The sequence below is a fragment of the Poecilia latipinna genome, unplaced genomic scaffold, assembly GCF_001443285.1.
Source record: "Poecilia latipinna isolate Pla-1442-1.1 unplaced genomic scaffold, P_latipinna-1.0 Scaffold123, whole genome shotgun sequence".
Lineage (NCBI taxonomy): Eukaryota > Metazoa > Chordata > Actinopteri > Cyprinodontiformes > Poeciliidae > Poecilia > Poecilia latipinna.
This window is the reverse complement of record NW_015112739.1, coordinates 237,807-258,780: the sequence shown is the minus strand read 5'-3', so window position 1 is coordinate 258,780 and position 20,974 is coordinate 237,807. Positions and strand designations below refer to the sequence as shown.

The window sequence follows — 20,974 nt, the reverse complement described above, 5'->3', positions numbered from 1 at the left end:
CCCCCCATCTATAAGTGCAGCAGAGGAGTGACAGTGTACAAAGCGGAAATGCAGTTAAGCGACACATTAATCCTACTTACCAAGGATGCACTAAGCTGCTCAAAGTCAAACATTTCATTCTCATACTGTTCAGCCAGTTCTTTGCTCAACACAATCGCCTCTTCCCACATCTAGAAAGGACACAGACAGTCAAAAAAAAAAAAAAAAATTAATTTCAAAGATTAAAGCAATGATAGAGAGCTAACTTCCTGGTAGCAGAGTACCTTGAATTCACTGCTAGTCTCACGCAGGTCACACTGTATAACACAAGCTTATCAGAATAAGATTATTTCATCCTTTTGGTAGACAGAAAAACCTCGATGCCATCTTCTATTCAACACGACAAGTTGATATTTTACATTACATTATATAAGCGATTATTACGGTTAATGTAGTTTATATTAATAAAATAGTTGCATCTGAATGTATTCTTTAAAGACTGAAGATCCTGTCAAGCTGCTGAGAATTCCTAGAGTGCCAATTTAACGCCTCATAACATCAACCGTTATTTAATTGGTTTGTTTCCAAATTTCATCGAAGTAGCTGCTTCCTAGCCAAAGTTTGACGAGTTACTGAGAAGAATCCCAATCCTGACGTAACATCCAAAGCCTTAGAACCTCATTTCCAAGGAGATCCGTGCATTTCTCCTCCGATTCGTCTTGTAGAAAACAAAAGTTCCTACAAAACGGGACATTTTCCAACTCTCAAGTGACTCCGATGGCATTAAAGCGCAGCGCTGATGTGATATTAAGGTAAAAGAGAAAAAGGACACAAAGTGAGGGAAGGGCTTTTAGAAAAGGTTATGCTATAAAAGGGATGACAAAAAAAGTAATAGTCGTGTAGTCTAATACGCCTCTTCATCCATCCACAAGAAATGGATTATTCTCAATCCACGCGCCACGGAAACAGCGTCAGGGTTTCTAGAGCGCCTCTTACCTTGCCCTTATCGAAGTAATTAATAATCTCCTGATAGAGCTGGTCCTTAAGCTGTCCTTGAGTTGTGGCCTGGTAACCTTCCCTCTGGGTCAGGTGGGCCGCGCATTGCTCGTCCGACCACTACAGGGAACAAATGAGCACCGGGGGTCAATGCTGTGCAAAACAATGCGGGGTAAAAGTCAAACAGGTGACAAGAAATCAATCAATGACTTATAGCCAATGCAAATGAGGGATATTGATGTGTAACTCCCTTGAACACAGTCCTGCACAGAGCAAAATGAAGAGTTAAGATGCGGGCAGTGATGCATGCATGGATATCCATTGAACAGTTCAGAAGGAGAATCGGTCCAAAACGGTCCTGCAGCCATTGTGAAAGTTTAATTTGCAGTTACACAAGTTTTGACGGATGTCGGTTTGTTTTATTAGGGCACAATACATGTTCTACTTCTCTTTAGTCGGGTAGTGAATTTAAAGGAAGCCCAGTAGACAAATGTCATTTGTTGTTGCATATGTGTTTGACACACAGTTTTAATATTTAAATTTGGCAGACATTGAGCTCCAGCGGACTGGCCTGCTGGAGGAAAATGTGCTAAGTAAGCAAAGAAGCATCCCTTCGACCTGTTTGCATATAAACTCCGTATGCAATAGAGTGGGGGAGCAATTGATTATACAACAGAGCCGGGTTTGATGTCGTAGGCAGAGATAAAACAACACCAGGATAAGCATGATAATGTGCTTATTTATTTTTAAAGCAGCATAAAGAAGAATGTGATTTCTGACAGATGGAAGCTGCTTAGCACTATAAGAACATCTACAACCCTATATATTTGTCAGGACGTGTTTACCACCAACCAGCAGGATTTTATCCTGAGATGAACATGAAGGGTGTGATGACCACATTGGTGGAAAAAAAAAAAAAAGTGCCTCTGCACGCTGTTGCTGTGGTATAGAAAGAGGGACGCTTGGGCTCAGCCTATTGATTTCTTCACAGCTTGACTGCAGCATTCACATTGTAAAGAGGACCTTCACATTTATGCATTAATGGCAACTGACCCCGCACGCAGCTAAAAAGGCAGAGAAAAAAGCGCTGATAATTTAGTGGAGCAGTCATGAGGCGGCTGAAGGATTCAATTTATTCTCCAGGAATGGGGAGGTGCTGTGTTTTGACTTCCTCAGTATATTCAAATTTATATCATTTGTAAATAAATTCAAATGTAAGCTGACATTTTGCCGCATTTTAAGTGTTATTTACTGAAAAAAAAAAGAAAAAAAAAATCTGTATTCTTTTTCTTTCACTTGACAGCTGCCTTTTGTTGGTATATCATAAAATACACCAACGTTTACTTTTTGCAAGGCCCACCACGTGTCTGGGTGGCATTTCAAGAAATATTAAGCCACAAAATAAAATCCAGACACATGTTCAGCCTCCGAAGCACAGCAGTAGAAAAGTCTTCCTGCCACAATCAAGAAGACTCAGGTGCTAAAAGATCTACAGATTTAAAGTAATAAAATCAACTCCCGCGAGCGCGACAGTGATGAAAATGGGATTCAGTGACAACCTGCTTCTGCCTGACAGAACCACTACAAAGGCCCAAACAGCAGGATAGTTATGCAAATTCAGTTGAGAAGTAAGATGATACAATTTTGGATAAAAGGAGTCCCTTCTTAACTTACTCCATACTAACCCCACAGCTGGGAATAGACTCTGCAGACCGAAAAAAAAAAAAAAAAGTATGTTTGGTTTGGTGACGTGGTGGGGTTTTTTTTGGGGCACAGAGAGATTAACAAAAAAGTCAAACTTGTAACAAATATGCACCATCATAACTTGGAAGAGTTGAACGAATCTGGCTTTTACTCACCGATACTGATTAGAGTGTTGACCTATAAATTCTCAACTGCAACACGCAAGTATTCAGCTGTTGGAAATTACAGCTTTAAATCCACAATTAAACAAGGCAAATTTAGACAAAAGACAAGAATATTATGTCGGTTACTCAGAAACATTAGATTATTAATTTACCCATATATGCAGAGGTTCCCTAAACTTTATCTGATTGTTAATAAACTCTCAGATAGTCGAGCCTCAGATTCTGTCCGGTAAGAGTTGGACTCCGCCAAGGTTGCTCCATGCCACCCATTCTGTTCATAACCTTTATGGATATAACTTCTAGCTGCAGTCAAGATGTTGAGGCGATCCTTTTTGATGACCTCGGGATCATGTCTGTACTCTTTGCAGATGATGTGATCCCGACAGAAAGCAATCTCCAGCTTTTTACTGGAGAGTTTCAAAGCCAAATGTGTAGCACCTGAGGTGAAAATAAGCGTCTATAAATCCGAGACTATGGTCTTGAATTGGTTAAGGGTTAGACTGCTTTCTCCAGGTTGGAGATGAGGTGCTGTTCTAAGTGGATGAGTTCAACTATCTTGAGGACTTGTCCATAAATGAAGAAAAAAAAAAAAAACGAGCAGAAGGTTGATAGTGCAGTATCTTAACCGATGAAGAAGCTGCACCAGTTTTTTTTTTTTTTATGGTGAAAAGAAATATTAGACGAAAAGCAAAGATCTTGATTTACCAGTCAATCTAAGTTCCCACCATCATCTAGGGTTATGAGCATTGGGTAGTGACCAAAAGAAAGAAATTGCGAACAAATACGGCTGAAAAGAGTTCTTCTTTAGCGACAGGGTGAGAAGCTCGGTCAAACAAAAGGGACTCAGAGTAGAGCCACTGCTTCTCTACATCGAGAGGAGCCGGTTAAGGTGGCTCGGCCATCTGGTTAGACAACCTCCTGGTGAGGTATTCTGGGCAATGTCCAACCGGGAGGAAACTCAGGTCATGCTGGAGGGAATGTGCTTCTTGGCAGGTTTGGGAACGCCTTGGGAATCCCTGGGAAGAGCTGGCTCAAGTGACTGGGCAGACGGAAGACAGGGCCGCGGCCCAATCCCGGATTAAGAAGACAATAATCCATGGATGGATCTAAATGAAAAGTGCCTGAAAGAATATTATGCCATGATGTGTTTACAGGGCCAAAAAAAAAGAAAGGCAACGATGAATTCGGGAAGCAGAGAAATATTATCTCATGTTTCATTTTTTTTTCCACCTACTCATCAAGGAAAAAAACCTGCTGATTTCAATCATCTAGATTAACTGGTGCAGCTGTAATTATAATCCACAACTGAAGCTCAGCAGGAGAGCGGTTTATTTTACTTCCTACTCTATCTGGGATGAAAGACCAGATTTCACCCCGGTGAGAAAGTCTCTCCTCTGCCTCCTCAGCAGCCATCTCATCCCGTGGTTCAATTAAAACGATCTGAGCCGTTTCAAATCTGTGCATAATCTAATTCAGAGAATTATATTAGTATCTTGCCTGAGGTTAAAAGCGACTCGCCCAGCGACAGCTGAGCAGTGTAAATATTTCGCTTCCATGTTCAGTCTTTAGTGCGGTTTGTGTACCTTGAGCAGTTTTGCGTGCAGCAGCAGGGTGTAGGCAGCTTCTGTGTAGTTGTCGCACTCTCTGTGGAGGTCGCACAGCTTATACAGGTACCTGGCAAGATGCAGGAATGACTTAGTGGCTGTTTATCGGCAAAGACAGGAGACTGAATCATAATACTTATAAGATCTGACAACTTGTCCTATCTAAAATACACTCAACAAGCAAAATGAAATCATACAGCAGGAAGAAACATTAAAAAAATTGTCGTAACGCCGAATTGAAACAGTGACTGTGAAAGACAACACTAGGTTTGGATCTTACCTGATGTACATCTCCTCTCTGTCTATCTCCTTATAAAAGTTCTACAAAAAAAAAGCACAAACAAAAAACAGATGCAGACATTAGATCAAGTTCTAAAGGAGTTTAAAAATCTGTACATCATAATGTGTTAATGATGAAGTCATAAAAGGTCTCAGCAATCCTTTACTGCCATCCATGTGTTTTGTGGATCTTACTAGAACATTGACGGTGCAGCTCATGCGGTTTTCCTTGTTCTCGTCATGCATGATGGTCCTGTAGTCCAGCAGCCTTTCCAGGAGTCGCACCACCAGAGAGACAAAGATTTCTCCCGTCCTGGACAGGTATTTGTGCTTCCTGCAGTGCTCCAACAAACTGGTGGCAGGCAAGTAAGAAGGAAAAGAGAAACAAACAAAAACGAACAAAAAGTTCTTTAACAGTGAATTGTTAAATTTATAAATAATTTCAGCCCGTACTATCTCGGAAACCGAATTTTTTTTTTTTTGCCCAACAAGGCAGAACGGGTACCGCTCATCAGGAGTCGCAAGAGAAAAGCTGAGCCGAGAAGTCGCGTGATTATCAGCAAACGGCGGTTATTTTGAGGAGTGTGATGTTGCAATTAGAGCGATCCAACTTGTGAGAGGCTCAGCCATATAATCCTGCCCAATAATCAGCACTTACATTTTCTGAAAGAGAACTTTGTACTGCTCGTCTCCTCGGCCCCCTTCCACCTCGTGATCCAGCTTGGTGATGATCTCGTTCTCAAACTGCAATTAGACAGAGCAGACACAAATAATCGCTGTGGTTAATTTTTTCCCCAATTCATTAACAACCCCCTACATCCTCAACTGCTTTAAGTCTGAGCTGAGGAAGGTTACGGATTCTTTCTTCACCGGCCCGCTCGTCACTGCAGCGGGCTGTGATCTGATCATTAACGGCTAAAAATTCATTACAGGACAGAACGAGGCTGAATCGTGAGACGCATCGCTTTTTTCCTTCTGCTCCGTTGTTGCTGAAGCTGCTGACAGTGACGCATTGACTCCATTTCTCAAGCATTTGTATCAAAACTCGATTTTATTGCTTAAAAATAAAACATTTTTACTGACTTCTTGATGTACTTGACCAGGTACAAAAACAGAGAAGGAGAACACAGCTGAGCAAGGCGTGACATAAACTCCGGTGTCTGTTTCAGTGGAGGATTTACAGCAGAGGAAAAAAAAAAAAAAAAAGACAGAAAGTCAGTAAAGAGGAAATGATACTGGCTCTGAGCCTAAAGGAGGCCGAGACAAAGAAGGAAAGACTGAGAGATTAGGGTTGAACTCCAATGAGCTCCAATCGGAGTGGCACATTAGCTAAAACAGCAAACTTTAGTCCAATCTCAGCAACACAAAGAAATGGAAAAAAAGGATCTCAGAGGATCGTTGGTTAAACTCTTGCCATCTTCACAGTAATACAAAGACCACAAGGGTCAAATTTGTGCACAGTTTAAAGGGAAACAACATATTTAGGTTTGCGCTTTTAAGGTCTTTCAGGGTGGACTGGCTGCACAGCATGCGGCTTCAATGTTCTTTAAAAACAAGATCTGGGAACAGAAGTTAAAAATGATTCGTGACTTTTCTCTCCTCCACAAAGACTTAACGATAATGCAGGCTCAAAAATATAGACACATCACATTAATATTTAGAAAACGTTCCCCCCAAAAAAGCGGCACTGAAATTAAACTTTTTGTGCAATTAAGCAATCCGAATGTTAGGGCGCCGTTCAGTAGAAATCATTTAAATTAAGAGTTGTTAAACACGGAGCCAGAAGTAGGTCAAAACCTCCCTCCTGGCAATACCAAAAGTGTGCTTTCCCTTTAACTTAAGAAAATGTATCAAAATATTAGTTCATGGAGTGTGCATATATTTAAGTGAATAACTGAGTTTCTGCAACTTAAACTTGTGCATGCAATTGTTGTTTTTTTTTTTAATTGAAGTTGTTTGTTGCATATTTACTCCACACTGAAGAAAGAACACCTTTTAAAGCCATAAATTAACTGGATGTTCACACCCTAGACGAGTGCCTATGGACTCACTGACGCTGCGCATGTTCGGCCTCTCTCCGAGGGCTGAAACATATTTATGACAACAACTGGAACCAAGTGGATTTACTCGCGCAGAAAGGTTTAATTTCCACTGCAGAAAGGCGTAATATTAAGTTCCACTCACCGTGGCCGCTGATAATTGTGACACAACAAAATGAGATTTGCAGAATTACAAATCGGCTGTGGGCTACGAAAGTCGCCATCATATGGGCCGCTGTGTGCCGCCTCCCCGCTTTTCTATCTGATCTTTCATTCCAGACAACACCGTTTCATCTGGTTTACTGCATTTGTTAAATATTCCAGAATACGCACCCGTTGGAAGCCACATGTGAAGTGAAACTCGCACTGCATCATGTCAAAGAAGATGGGGATGGTGGCCTTTCGCAGCTCGATCTCGGGAACAAGGGTCATCTCCAGAACTGGACCCACCATCTCAGGGATGAACTTTATCTTGTGGGGGCCTTGAAGACAAAACAAGTGGAAGAAAAAGTAATCTGTGACATATAATTTGTAGAATTCCCCCATTTTGATGTGTACTGTGTCATCTCAGATTAGCTCCAAAGAATGAAACTGTCTCCCCTTTTGGAGAACGTAAGCCGTAAATAACCTTTAAAATCATCAAAATACCTCAAGAGGATGATCCAGTCTAATCTTTCCAAATTAAAGGATCAGATGGTGTTAGGCACAATAAACTGGATTCAACACCGCCTCCTTTTACTACAGGAAAATTTAGACCCGACATCAACAGTGAGTCTTTCATCACATTGTAGCGCTAATTAACACTTGGACTGTATACATTTCACAAAAGATCTTTGCCTTCCGGATATATATTATCTGCCTGAGGACTGTGGAAGAGCTAATTGTGATCATATCAGCTGTAAACAGCAGAGGTGTGACCTCAGGAACAAAGTAAATGCAATAAAATTACCTAAATTGTACCACATGTCCCTGATTTCAAAGCCGATCTGTCGCCTCATGTCTTGGTACCTGAAACAAAAAACATGACAAAGAAAAAAAAAAAATGATCCACACTGTCAAATAATGATACACCTATTGGGACCTATAGAAAACATCCAATTTTTTTTTTTCTTGATTTTTAAAAATTAACATTTCATTACTGTATGTCAATGTGTTAATGCAGTGAACACATATTTGAAAATAAGAGTTTCCAGGACTCTAGGTTTGAGCTTTTTGGCAACAAATACTCGGAGTGATTATGTGAGAAGTACCTAAGGTGCAATGTTAAGTACAGTAGAGGATCTGTGATGCTGTGGGCCTGTTTCTCTTCCAAGGCCCCGGTGACCGAGGACGGACAACTGCTTACTATTTTTCCACTCTTGAAACATCCATAAAAAAACTGTATATTTAAAAATATGATTTTCTGACTGATTACTGTGCATGAATTTAGAATCAAACTGTCTTTTCCCAAAAAGATTTTAGTAAATTTTAAAATATCTTATTAACATTTTGATGAAGTGAAATGAAAGTCTTCAGTAGTTCCTTCAGCAAAATCATCAGAGGCAGTTTTGGATTCAGGAATTCTTGATAACTTTCTGCGAAATTGCAGTTGTGCCCACCATAAACTTTGCTTTGTTGTGAGTACCATAAAAAAAGCCAAACATGCAAATATAAAGATGTAGCTATGCTGCCATCCGACTTGCTGCATCTGACTTGGTGCTTTAGTAAAGGGCAATTACATTGTTTTTTTTGTGTTTTTTTAAGTAATCGTGACTGCTTTTAATCATCTCAAGTTCACAATCCAAAATTAACTGAATTTTACATCATACAGAGGTCCTTTAAAACACAGTTTGAGATTGATGAGAGTCTTACACTACGTGTGTAAACTGAAAAAAGGTGCATTTCCAACAATATTTTGATATTAGGACCACCCTAGGTGGTTGTTGTTGGGGAACGAATAAAGAAATTTGCTTTGGATCTGAATATGCTACTTTCAATAACTGTAACACTTTTCCCATTTGTCACTACTGTAAAGTCTCTTATTCTTTTCTTATTCATTTTTTATCTTTATGTGAATCTACATGTTTTTATTCACCTGTCACTGCAGGACAATAATAATAATAATAAAAAAAATCTCTGATTTCTAGCATTCATAGCATCTCTACCGCCTCGCAGAACCTAAATACAACATTTACACAGCGATATTTAATGTATCAAAGTGTTTTTGTTTGGTTTCCTCTGGACAACTGAACAAATATTGGAAAAAACAAATGAGATTCATGGAATGAGATTAGTAATGCAATGGATTCAATGGAGATAACTCCTTTTGTTTTTCCAAGATCTCATCCGCTAGACAAACACAAAATGATGAGATATTTCTACTTGAGCAAGTTCATGACACAGACACGCTTGCTTTCCGTCAACTGGCTGTCAGTTACAATCTCCCCTCTGCTCTGGTTATGTCATTAAGGACCCAGAAAAACAACGGCTAGACGAGGAGCAGGGTTCGTTTGTGCAGTCTTTAACAGGTTTTTGTCTGTGACAGGAGGTCTCATATAAAAGATTTCCAGAGAAATACAGAAGGTTCTCTCCCATCCGCCTTTTCTGTCTGGCTTTATTAAATTGAGCCCTTTTAAGCTGATCAGCTCTGTCATGCTTAGGTCATGAACCGATCTCCGTGGACAGCTTGGTGCCCGTCTCCCATCTTCGAACACTGTCCCAGGTCACAGAGAGGACAAATGATGAATAAAGGAGAGACTAACAAGACTGGAAAGATGGGAGAGAAGGGATAGGTGTAAAGTGAGGCCAGGTCAGTGAAAATGGACAACACCAGACTGAGTAACTTTTTGCATTGGAACATTAAAAAAGTAAATGAAGATGCAACAATATAAAAATATTGTATGTTGTTTTTTTTTTTCAAATAAATCCATGACACTTATGAATGTTATTAAAGTTTTGTAGCAATGGGAGCACTATAAAGTAAAGTTAATATATCAAAGAGTAAATTTTATTATTGATTCAAGTGCAAGTGTTTTCTAAAACACACACACAAAAAAACCCTAGTTCAACCAAGGTGTGTACTTTGAAGAATGGAACAAAAAAATCTATAATTACTAAACAATAAAAATAGATATAAAACATACCACATGGGTAAAAGAAGGCAAGTAAAACTGAAAATAAAATAGAAATAACATAAGACACACAACTCGCACTGTGTCGAAGCCAACGAGGAATAGATGTGTTTTTAGAGACTCAAAATAAAACTTGTACTTTTGTTTTTATGTTGCTCTAATTTAAAAAGGTAAGCATCATCTGAGACACTAGAACCCATTAAATGAAACAACGCAAATGAGAAAAAGAGAAGCAAAGCACTAAAATCAAAAACATACTGAACTTTCGAATGTCTTTAAAGGCTGGGGACAGACTCTCTTTGACTTTCAGCCTACTTATGGGGACAACCAAAAGCAGCCGGTACTACACAGATAGTGTAGTACCTGGTACTAAAGAGGACAGAAAACTTTTATTTTTAACAGAAACACGTGTCATTCAATTATGAACAAGGTCACTCCCCCTTCGTTGGGCAGGCTGGGTTAGACCCAAACGTCTAATTGACTAGTATGTCTCACGTTTGTTGCAAGCAGTGATGTTTCTCTGTCCCTCAAACAACGGATTGTGTTGCGTGATGCCAGTCCCTAACCCTAAACATACGGTGCCAAGAAAGAAACAAGGAAAGAAAGGAAGGAAGGAAGGAAGGAAGGAAGGAAGGAAGGAAGGAAGGAAGGAAGGAAGGAAGGAAAACAAAGAAAGAAAGAAAAATAAAGAAAGAAAACAAAGAAAGAAAGAAAGAAAGAAAGAAAGAAAGAAAGAAAGAAAGAAAGAAAGAAAGAAAGAAAGAAGCAAGCCGTTTTGCTGGTAAGTTTTCTAAGGAGCTAAACTCCAGCTTGACAGCTTTAAAAATGAGAAGGAGAATAAAAGCAACAGCCCCGAGGTGGAGCTTTCGCATCATGTCTTTTAGTTTAACTAAGCTTATTGAAGAACACTTACCCAGGTACCACAGCATCTTGACAAAGTAATTAGATGTATTCTTATTGGTGGTTCACCACTGGGAATAACTACACTGAACTCAATATTTGTTTCCAACGCTGCTGTGTGGCTCAGCAGTTTGATAGAGATGTGCAAGAGAAAAGAAATAAGCTGCATAAATCTATCCGAACAGCTGTGCTGCGTCTGCAGCTTATGTTCGCTCAGTGATTGAGATACAAAAAAAACAAAAAAAACAAAAAAAAACATCTTGAAATTACAGATCACCAAGGGAAGATGCAGAACTTATTTATATTTAATCATTTTTTTTAGCTTGCTGAGGTCTATTACGTATTTTTAAGTTTCTCAGGAACATTTCTAATGAAAAAAAAAGAAAGAAAGAAATGCCTTATCTTCTGTACTGCCTCCCAACAAAATTCCAAACCTACAAATATATCAAATTCATTCAAATGTTCTATTGTTATTCAAGTCAGATTAATTAGTTTAAACCAGATAATTACACATACGGGCTGAAGTTGAATTAGACCGTACTTCTCCACCAGGTGCCCTCTGGGATGTCCTCCTATGCTCAGATTAAAGCCTGTCCAAGACGACTGAATCCCACTGGTTGACTCTGGGACACGGTGACCTCTTTATCTCATCCTCCACAAAGCACACTGATGTTGTGATACCTTGTTGCAATTCTACAGAGGAACAAGTGCAGCGTCTGCTGACCCACGACAAATATCAATTCCAAGCCTTTCCCTCTCCCCCCCTCACATAATGTGCTACTTCAGAGGATCCAGAGGACGTAGCGGCATTTTAAAACCCAAATCACTGGTGTGCCGATACCATAAGAAAGTAATGCACTTTGACGTAAGTGATCACTGCACTGAAAGATGTCTTAAAGAAGAAGCTGCATCACCTCTTTATAGCCTCATCGGGTTAGAGCTGTTCACAGCATTCTGCAGTCGAAGAGAGAGAGAAGTGTTGCAGAGCCCAGGGATTGATTGTGGGGAGAGTATTGGCAGAATTATAAAATACAGTATTAATGAATGCTGGCCTCTAAATGATTCTGTGGCTGCATGCATTATATATAAACCATCCTTCAGTCTTTTCGCATCTCATTGTGTATGTGTGAAAAAAAAAAAAAATCTCACAGCATGCTTGTGTGTGTGTGTGTGACTGGCAGGAAGTAGGCTTGTTTCCCACATTAAGACGCAGGGATGACTGTGCACGAGGCACAGTTTTCTCATCTACGCCGAGACAGATGCAGCTCGCTTTTCCGTCACAGACCCGGAGACAGCTGTGACTGTCGGCTGTCAGGACCTACAACGCGCGTCTGTCAGCGACGTGCGCAAATCTCCCGCTGAGGTTAAACAACAATATCACGTCTCGCAGAGGGGTCGACGCAGAGCAGGTCCCGGCAGGCTGAGCCGAGTAATGCAACTGGGTCACGAAGTAAAGATCGTGATTGAGAGGGAAGGAGGGAGATTGGATGTGAAGGTATGAGGTGATGGAAAGAGAAGAGATGGAGAATAAAATACAGAGTGGCAGGCACAGAAAGAGAAATAAGCAAAAAAAAAACATGTGTGACTGACAAGCGGGAGCTGGTAAAGACAACTCGGATGAGATCAAAGCCTCGAGCAAAGATGAGTGAGACGTTCACCAAACCTGACAATGTGAGGCTCCCTCTCTCCTCATCACTCATTCGAGCAAATCATAACAATGACACGGCCGCATGCTCATTTGCTCAGCTGTACCCACGTGTGCACGAAAGCAATCTGAGTAGAAACATCGGCGCTTGTATGTACAGTGGCTCTCAAATGTTCACGAGTTTCATGTCAAAATGTCAGGCTTTTATGAACTTTTAATCTTCTTTTAAGTGAAACATTTCCACATTGATCTAAATAAAATGGAATTCATTACATATGGTATTATGTGTGTCCGGCTTTTTTATATATAATTTTGATGACTGCAGCTTGCAGGTAATGAAAAAACAAAAATCATTATTATGATTTTAATGGTTGAACTGGATCTACTACAGATAGAAAGTTAGTTTTTGTCAATATGGATGAAATTAGGGGCAAATCCAATTGAATAAGATGCACAAAACGACCAAGAAATTTTAAAATGAAACCAGTCATATGATATATCATATTGAAATTATATCATGTCATGACATCACGATTTTGCAGGTCTGCAAAATCTAATCTATGATGGTTTTCAAAGACAGAACTAAATAGATTCAACTAAAGCAAATCCACTTTAAATCACTTTTTGAAACTCTTGTGTTTTGCATTCGTCACCCAATACACGAAGCAGCTGAAACAGCTGAAAGAGGAAATTTACCTTCCACTTTCCATTTATTTGTTCCTTTTTTTGTTGGTCCATCACACAAAACCTCAATACAACACATGAATGTTTGCGGGAGTAAGGTGATAAAATGTGAAACAGTTCAAAGTGGGTGAATACATTTGCTCTGCAATCAATATCTAGCCAGAGGGGGGTAATTTCTATTTTCTGGTGCAAGTTTATTAGCGCAAGTGATAAAATGCTGACCAACAAGCAGCATCACTGTCAGGCATCCAGCCAGTGTGATGTGTGATTCACTGACAAAAACTCCTCCAAATGAAGACAAGCGCCAATATGCTCAACATCTTCCCAGAAAGCATTTGTCCGTCTGAATGCTTTATCAGACTGTCTGAAAAGTACTAATATAGATAAATGTGTCCGCTGCAGAAACACAGAACGGAGAAGCTCGAAGAGACGAGAAATGTCCTAACTTTAAACTTGAACTATTGTAAAAAAATTAAAAAAAAATATTCACAGTAGTAAATTATATTTTAACATCTTGAACCTTCTCTCCAGGGAATGGGTACAGAACATTTCTTGATCAGAGACATTTAGGTACAGAGCGTACTCATAATAGACATTGCAGCAGCAATGTGCTGTGATCAGAACAGGAAAAACAACCACAACAGTTTCATACAAGAAGTTGCAGGGTGTCTGATATCCCTGCAGGCTTTGACGTATTTGTCCTGGACAGGAAATCTAAGCTGTAGTAGGGTAAAACGAGGATGTCCCGAGAATTTAAGGGTGACGCCATACTTACTTGTGGAAGATCTTGGTTCTTTTGTCGCTCGAGAAGTTTTCCAGCTGCAGCGACTCCTGGGTGAGGAAGGCCACGGCCAAGTGGAAGTAGTTGTTCCACAGCTAACCCAGATAAAGGCAGAGAGAGAGAGGCGGATAGGGAATAAGAGACCGTTTCACTCACAGCTCAAAGCCAGTTTTACAACAATGTTATTCAGTGCTAGACAGTGTGGGCAGGAGAGCTTTATGGTTTCATTAAATCAAAAGCTGCAGATGAGACGGTTACAGTTTGTTGCTGGGAAGCTGTCCCAATGGGTGCAGAGGTTGTTGATTTAGGTCAATGTCACCCACAGGGTGTTTTCCATCAGGGAACTCTCCAGCTTTATTCATTCCTGCGTGACTCTTCTTTGAATGTAAAATGTTTGAAATGACGGTTCCTTATAAAGAATTGCATTGTGAGAATAAGGTCAAGTCAAATTCATTTGTACACGTTTCACCAACAAGGCAGTTCAAAGTGCTTTATGCCACCAAAAACATCATTCAGTCACAAATTATGAAGCAAGCAATGAACATTAATTACATAACTATAAGTGTCACTGTCCTCTGTGCATCATATCAAGCCTGAAAATGATGCACAGATGGATGGATAAGATGGACAGATGAGATGGGATATGGAATAAAGTCTGGAATTCCAAAACCTTTTTTCTTTCCCCATAGTTTCCCAGATCTAGAGAGAACTTTAAATTCCACACTTTTCCTAGAATGGATAGGATCCCTGGAGGAAAACACTTGTTTCTGTCCTGATAAACTGAGATGTAACCTTTTTCTTTAAACCACAAAGACAGCTTTAAGTGCTGTGAGTCACACTAAAACAAAGTTACATTAATCAGTCCATAAAGGCTTTGAAATCTCTGAGGGTTTTAGGTGTTGACAACATTCTTTCATGTGTCAGATATTGAAAAAAAAGAAGAAAAAAAAAAAGCTGTTACTTTATTCAAAGGGAAGCAGGTAAAATATTCAGCAATGGACATAAAAATTGCAGGCCATTACAATGTAATTGATGTTCTCTATCGCTCTCTCTCTGCAATTTTCATAATGCTTCAAATGTCACATCCAGAGTTGACATGACAAAAAAAAAAAAAAGGAGCATTATTTGGAGTTTTGTGGAGCTGATGCAAAGTAACAAACTGAGGAAGAGATTATAAACATCTGTGCAAAGCTTACCTGTAGCTCAAAGTTGGCTTGATCCAGAAATTTCTTGCTCAACACATCTGCGTACTGGCTAATAGCCCGAAGGAAAACCCTGGAAACAAAAGGGAGGAGAGCAGTTTATAAGAAACTGAATGCTTCCTTTCCATCAGCCTTGAACAATATGAGGAAACCGACAGCGGCAAATATAAATCGTCTGTTTAGTTATAGTGGCAGTAACAAGGCTTCAAAGTGTCATTTAGTGAGGACAATCTCTAAAGTTTACATAAATTATGGTAAAGTATCTCCTTTCTGTAGACATACACCGCAAGTAGATGCCACTGCTACAGAATGAATATAGTCAACTGAGGTGTCCCAGCAAAGACCCCATAGTAAGACACAACAAATAGAAACAAAGTCTCAAGATGGATGCTGTTATGCATATAAAGCTCGTTATTTCTCTCATTTTTCTGAAAGTTTTAATGTTGGATTAATAAACGCCGCCTGGCGCACGACACAGGGCAACATTCACAACTTTACCTTACCGATCTTTTTTAAACTCCATTAAAAATGTTTATTATATCAACAGTTTTCAGTGGGATGTTTTGATCCCAGCGAGAAATAAGTTTTTATAAACGGGTGGTTGACACATCTTTTTCAAAATTAATTCATGATATGGATACCCAGAAAAAAGCTGTAAAATTCACTGCAAACAAAAGACGCAGCCAAACAACAGATCTCATCTGTCTTTCTGTCCATGTGTGATGAGAACTTGTGCCCAGAGAACCTGGCAGCACTTCGGCAAAGGGTTGATTTATGGATTCCTTTGTAATGTTTAGGTTTACATCTTTTGGACGCAGCTGCGCTGCGCTGAATGAAAAAGGTTTTAAAATGTGGGGATGAGGGTTTCTAATGCAGTGACCTAAAAAGCTGGGCTATGCATTGAGCTTTTTCAAAACTGACTTTTTTTTTTAAATTTATGAATAATATAATGTAAATATATTTAACATATTTCTGAGTTAATTTGCTCCCTTCAAATGTTTGAAGTTCTGACAGATTAAAGCTCAAGAATTAAGTTTTGAAGTCGCTCAATAAGACACTGAAAATTACTTTTTTTTTTTTGGTAATGTGTCGATACAAAGAAAGATTAAGGTTTAGATATTATATTTTAGAGACAGAAAAACCTAAATATGCTGAAAACATTTGTCAACGTGGCCATAAATCGACAACAACAACAACAAAAAAACCACGAAAACGCACAATCTACTTTTGTATATTTGCCTTTATAAGTATTAAATAAATCAAATCTCGACAGCGGGTCAGTGTTTCTGTGAACTGACATGGGAGGCACAATAGACAGCGGGAACACTAGAAATACATCTCCTGCGGTACATTGGCTGATAGGTTAATCCACTGCGACGCTGCTGAATTAAATGTTAATAACTTAAGTGGCATGAAGCTTTTAGAGGCAAATTATTAATGCCACTCACAGAGATCCTCTGCCTCTGCTTAATTTATCTTTATTTCCTGGAAGAAGTTGTGGTGCAATAATGTGTGCGCCAATCTTGAAGAATCACACTTGAAACTGTACTTTCAATAGAAAAAAAAAAAAACTACTTTAAAACACTGCATATTCAGTAAATACTTATTTAAAGATCTGTTGTCCAAGGTACTGTAACTTGTTATCTCGCAACAGAAGGTGTTCCTACAAAATATTGACCGAGTGTGGCGGAATACATTAACTCTACCCTTTTCAGATTTTCCATTTGCAAAATAAAACATATCTTTTTTTCCCCTCCACTTCACACTTACACAGTCATTTGTGTCGGTTAAATGAAAAAAAAAAAATCAGTTCAATGAGGCATTGGGTATGCAATCCACTATACATGAATGCAAAAATCCCGATTGTCTAATTTAACAAATAATGATGCCTCAGGGATGTGCTGAAAATCGCAAAGGGGAAAGGAGGACAGTTGTGATGCCCCTCGAGTGGATTGCATCAGAGTTTCATGAGCAGGCAACAAAGTGGCATTAAGATGCAACACTTGTGTAAGCAACACTGGCAGGTGAGCAGACATCTGCTGCAGGGGTGGCTTCAAGAGAGCCATGTCCTCCTCACCCACGCTAAACTCATTAAAAACAGGATCACATAATGATGGGAATTGGCTGTTTCGTGTGTATTATCTCTAAATCTCCTACACTCTCCTTCAGTTGTACGGGATTAGGGATCTTTGAGCTCAGTGGAAGGTCTAATGTTTAATGCCGTGGATACGGCGCCGGGGGTTTCCCACTGCCCGGCATGACTGACCTTGAACAGGAATAAAAGAACTGGTTCGACAGTAGAGCTCTGGGACCGCCGGTATTTTCAGGTCATACAATATTCATCGCCCATATATATCTCCATTGCTGACTAAACGCTATCTGAGGGGGCGATACACATTCCCTGTGACCCCAATCATTAGTCGGAAAGGTTAACTGTCATTGAACACCTTTGGATATTCCATTAGAACTCCATTCCTCCAGCTCTCTGCATCTTCCAAGCACTCAGACAGCCTATTATCACTATCCTGTCTGCTCCCGCACAGGCTCCCCCTCAGCAGACCTTACTCAATTTTCTGCAGCTGTGAACATGCCAATATAGTTTATAGGTCCAATGCTGGACTAATGCTTAAATGTATTTCCTTCCTTTGCACCTATGAGCTAAGAAAGAACTGATGCTCGATATGTGCAGCTAATTGCCGACCTATTTTTATATAAGCTTCTCGTGTTCATTTGATGACTGGAGACCGAAGAATAAAAAAAAAACCAAAAAAAAAAACTCTATTATTCATTAAAGACTTCTTCAAACATAAAACGCAAAGAGGAATATCATATATTGCCAGATATCAGACAGAATTGTAAGGCTAACATTTGCTTTGCCTAAAAGCAAAAAAAAAAAAAAAAAAAGCAGTAAGCCTTCTGTAATCATGGAAATCTGAAGCTGCCTTCTGAATATGGACAAACATTTTAGCCATTGGTAACAAACAGCATGCAGACAGACCTGTTTTCTATAAATGTACCGATTGTTTCTCATTTTCAGGTGTCTGTTACATCATATTCTAATTGAATGTAATTATACAACAGAAGCCATTCTGGAACTGATAATTAAACAACACTACAAGGTTATCCTTTAAGGACAACCTGTCAATACAACAAACCCACTAAAAAAAAAAAAAAAAAAAAAAAAAAAAAAAAAAAACACGCCGACTTTTCGAATACATCTGTCGTCTTTGCACGTCACGTGAGAAGTTGTTTATTTTTTTTTTTTTCCAATGGGTCGTCTATTGGAGAGATGCACTAAAAGCCCTCACACATAGAAGCCATCAGTAATGTTGCACCTTAAGGCACTGCTGTATTGGCTTCACTTCACAGCAGATGCCTGCGTTCATCATTTACATACTGTGACTGATGCAGTGCATTCTCAAAGAGCTCTCTACTTTGGTTATCTCTGTCCATAGATCATTACCCTAGAGAGACTGTGACGGTTCCATTAAAGTTTTTAGGTTTCGCATATAATAAATGTAAAAAAAAAAAAAAAAAAAAAAAAAGAGAGAAAAGCTTCGCTGATTACTCAAGGTCAGAGAGATGTATTTTACATAAGATTGTGCTTTTTTCTATAAGCTGTACAAACTTTTGAAACCTTTCATTGAGTTATAGTTTGAGCACTGTAGATGTCCTTGAAGCATTGCAATGGTATCATTGGAAACTTGCTGAAAAAAGGTTTTTCTTTATGGCTTTTTTTTTCTGTTAGGGAAGAATAAGAAGAGTGAGAGAACCAGGGGGAATTTCACCAAGCCCAGGTGCAGCCCTCCCTGGACGTCAAGTATGTGGACAGAAGCCTCTGTGGCGTTGAAAGAACACAGATACAAGAAACAAGCCATGCCAAGGTCAAGACTTATAAACTCCTGAAGGATGATACTACACCACACCACTATCACTCACAGTATCCTGTCAGAATCTAATTGACTGGTGGAAAAACCAAACAAACAAAAATCCACCCATAAACCCCGGTTGCAAAAACTTACTTGCTGATTTCTCAAATCAGCTCACCATAAGAAAGCTACACCAGAAAACCAACTGGAGTTCAACCAATGCTCTGTCTGTAACCGTGCCCAACATAAAAGAGTGGATTAAAGGAAGGACCAATGATACTGTTTCTCCTGTCATTGGAAGGACACCCCCAAAGTTCATATGCATGTAGAATAGAATCATTAAAAATGATTACTGGAACTGCAAGTTTGCATTACTGGAACACTTTTACTGAAAATACATTAATCATACATGGTCTTACTATTAGTGATTAATTGTAATAATCATCAGTAGTCGGAATTTCTCGAGGTGTTAGTAGTGCTGCATGCAGATTTAACTTCTGGGTCACACAGTCAGGATAACAGCTACATCAATGCTCCTCACAGCTTCTGGCAAAATATGACTCAACATGCTAAAGTCTACCGTAATCAACATTTTTTTTTTCTTCTGATCTCCCCCTCTTAGTAAGAAACAAACCCTCACAGTTTCATTCCTAACTGATCTCTGATGCGGCATGATGAAATTTCCTGTCCTCTTCTACACAACTGATCTTCACCATCCAGGCACAAATAGTGGATGTTTTCCCACAAATAAGCTTAAAAGTGTTCCTTGCAAATATTAACGTAAAATATGTCAAGTAAAAGGCCCACTGGAAACCAGCAGTCAGTCAGTCCCTCCGCTTGCAGACGTATTATGTGCTTTAACAGACGGGACAGCTCCTCTGTGAGCACATCCTGCCATTAATTACTGTGAAAAACTTAATGAGGTAGATGAAAATAGAATGCACTCTCCCTTGTGGTGAACTTTGCGCAGACATTACTGTAGGGCCATTTCAAACAAGATTAAAGGAATTTCGGTCCTTCTTCTTAAACCTTACAATATATAATTTTTAATGTGGGTCTAAGAGTGTGGAAATTTGAAAGTCGTGGTCCCCACGGAAATGTAATACTAATAAAAGTTTAGAATATATTCAGGTTCAAAGGAATAAATTATAAAATAATACAGTCTGACAACATTATTGGACAGTCCGTGCACACAACTAGCAACATGAGTGAGACTACTACTGCTAAAGACAAAAAGGGAGAAAGGATGAGAAGTTATTTCTCTAAAGTACCAACTAAAGATAAGATGTTTCAAGGTGCAAAATGGTTTCCCAAAGAGAAAATTTGAAGAAAATTAAAACTTTGTCTCATGCCGTTTCTACAGTTTAACTTTCATTTTGTGAGATGTTATGACAGTGCAACTTTTCTTTGGTTTCAGGGCGTTTGGCCTACATTAGCAAACATCTTCTACCAACGCTACAAATTGTCAATCTGGAGATGACTTAATCAGAGTAAGAACCGTACCCCGGCCCAAGTCTATTACAAAGGAATACATTTTTCCAGGAAAACTTAAGCTACAGAAATAAAAGTGATTAACACAATAAAAGGTTTTTGGGGAAGACCCGAATGTGTCACCCTAGTAGTTGTTAGTTTTTTGATTTTTTTTTTTCTTGGTTCTTCAGCTTCAAGAAACGAAGGCATCTCTAATTATCTCAACAAAACACCAGACTTCATTAACTTCTGCTGAGAGAGACAAAAACATAACTTTAACTTTTTTTAATTAGGCTGAGCAAAAGCATCGCAGCACCTTCTACCCAACTGGAGTCATTTTCAGGCAGCACTCATAGGCCATCATTATGATAAATATGCTTGATCAAACCATCAGTGACAGGAAAATCATCCAATTAGCACGGGCTGATAGGTGTGTGTAAGTTTACATCCGTACACAGGACAGACGATTTGATTTTACATCCATTTTTTTTTTTTTTTTTTTTTTTAATTTTTTTAAAAAATTTGCTTTTTTTTTTTGGTAAAAAGCC

The 20,974-nt window shown here is 39.2% G+C and overlaps 1 protein-coding gene across 4 annotated transcripts in view; it reads right to left on the bottom strand.

Moving 5' to 3' along the window:
* Positions 1-20,974, bottom strand: part of dock1 (dedicator of cytokinesis 1) — a 233,970-nt gene that overhangs the window by 40,537 nt on the left and 172,459 nt on the right. For all 4 annotated transcript variants that reach the window (XM_015028394.1, XM_015028395.1, XM_015028397.1 and 1 more), the window contains 10 exons: positions 15,082-15,160; positions 13,880-13,980; positions 7,715-7,773; positions 7,099-7,247; positions 5,385-5,470; positions 4,922-5,078; positions 4,728-4,768; positions 4,427-4,517; positions 976-1,095; positions 81-170 (listed from right to left, as the gene is read on the bottom strand). In XM_015028394.1, the coding sequence (XP_014883880.1) occupies positions 81-170; positions 976-1,095; positions 4,427-4,517; positions 4,728-4,768; positions 4,922-5,078; positions 5,385-5,470; positions 7,099-7,247; positions 7,715-7,773; positions 13,880-13,980; positions 15,082-15,160 (973 nt within the window). The remainder of the gene's footprint in view (positions 1-80; positions 171-975; positions 1,096-4,426; positions 4,518-4,727; positions 4,769-4,921; positions 5,079-5,384; positions 5,471-7,098; positions 7,248-7,714; positions 7,774-13,879; positions 13,981-15,081; positions 15,161-20,974) is intronic.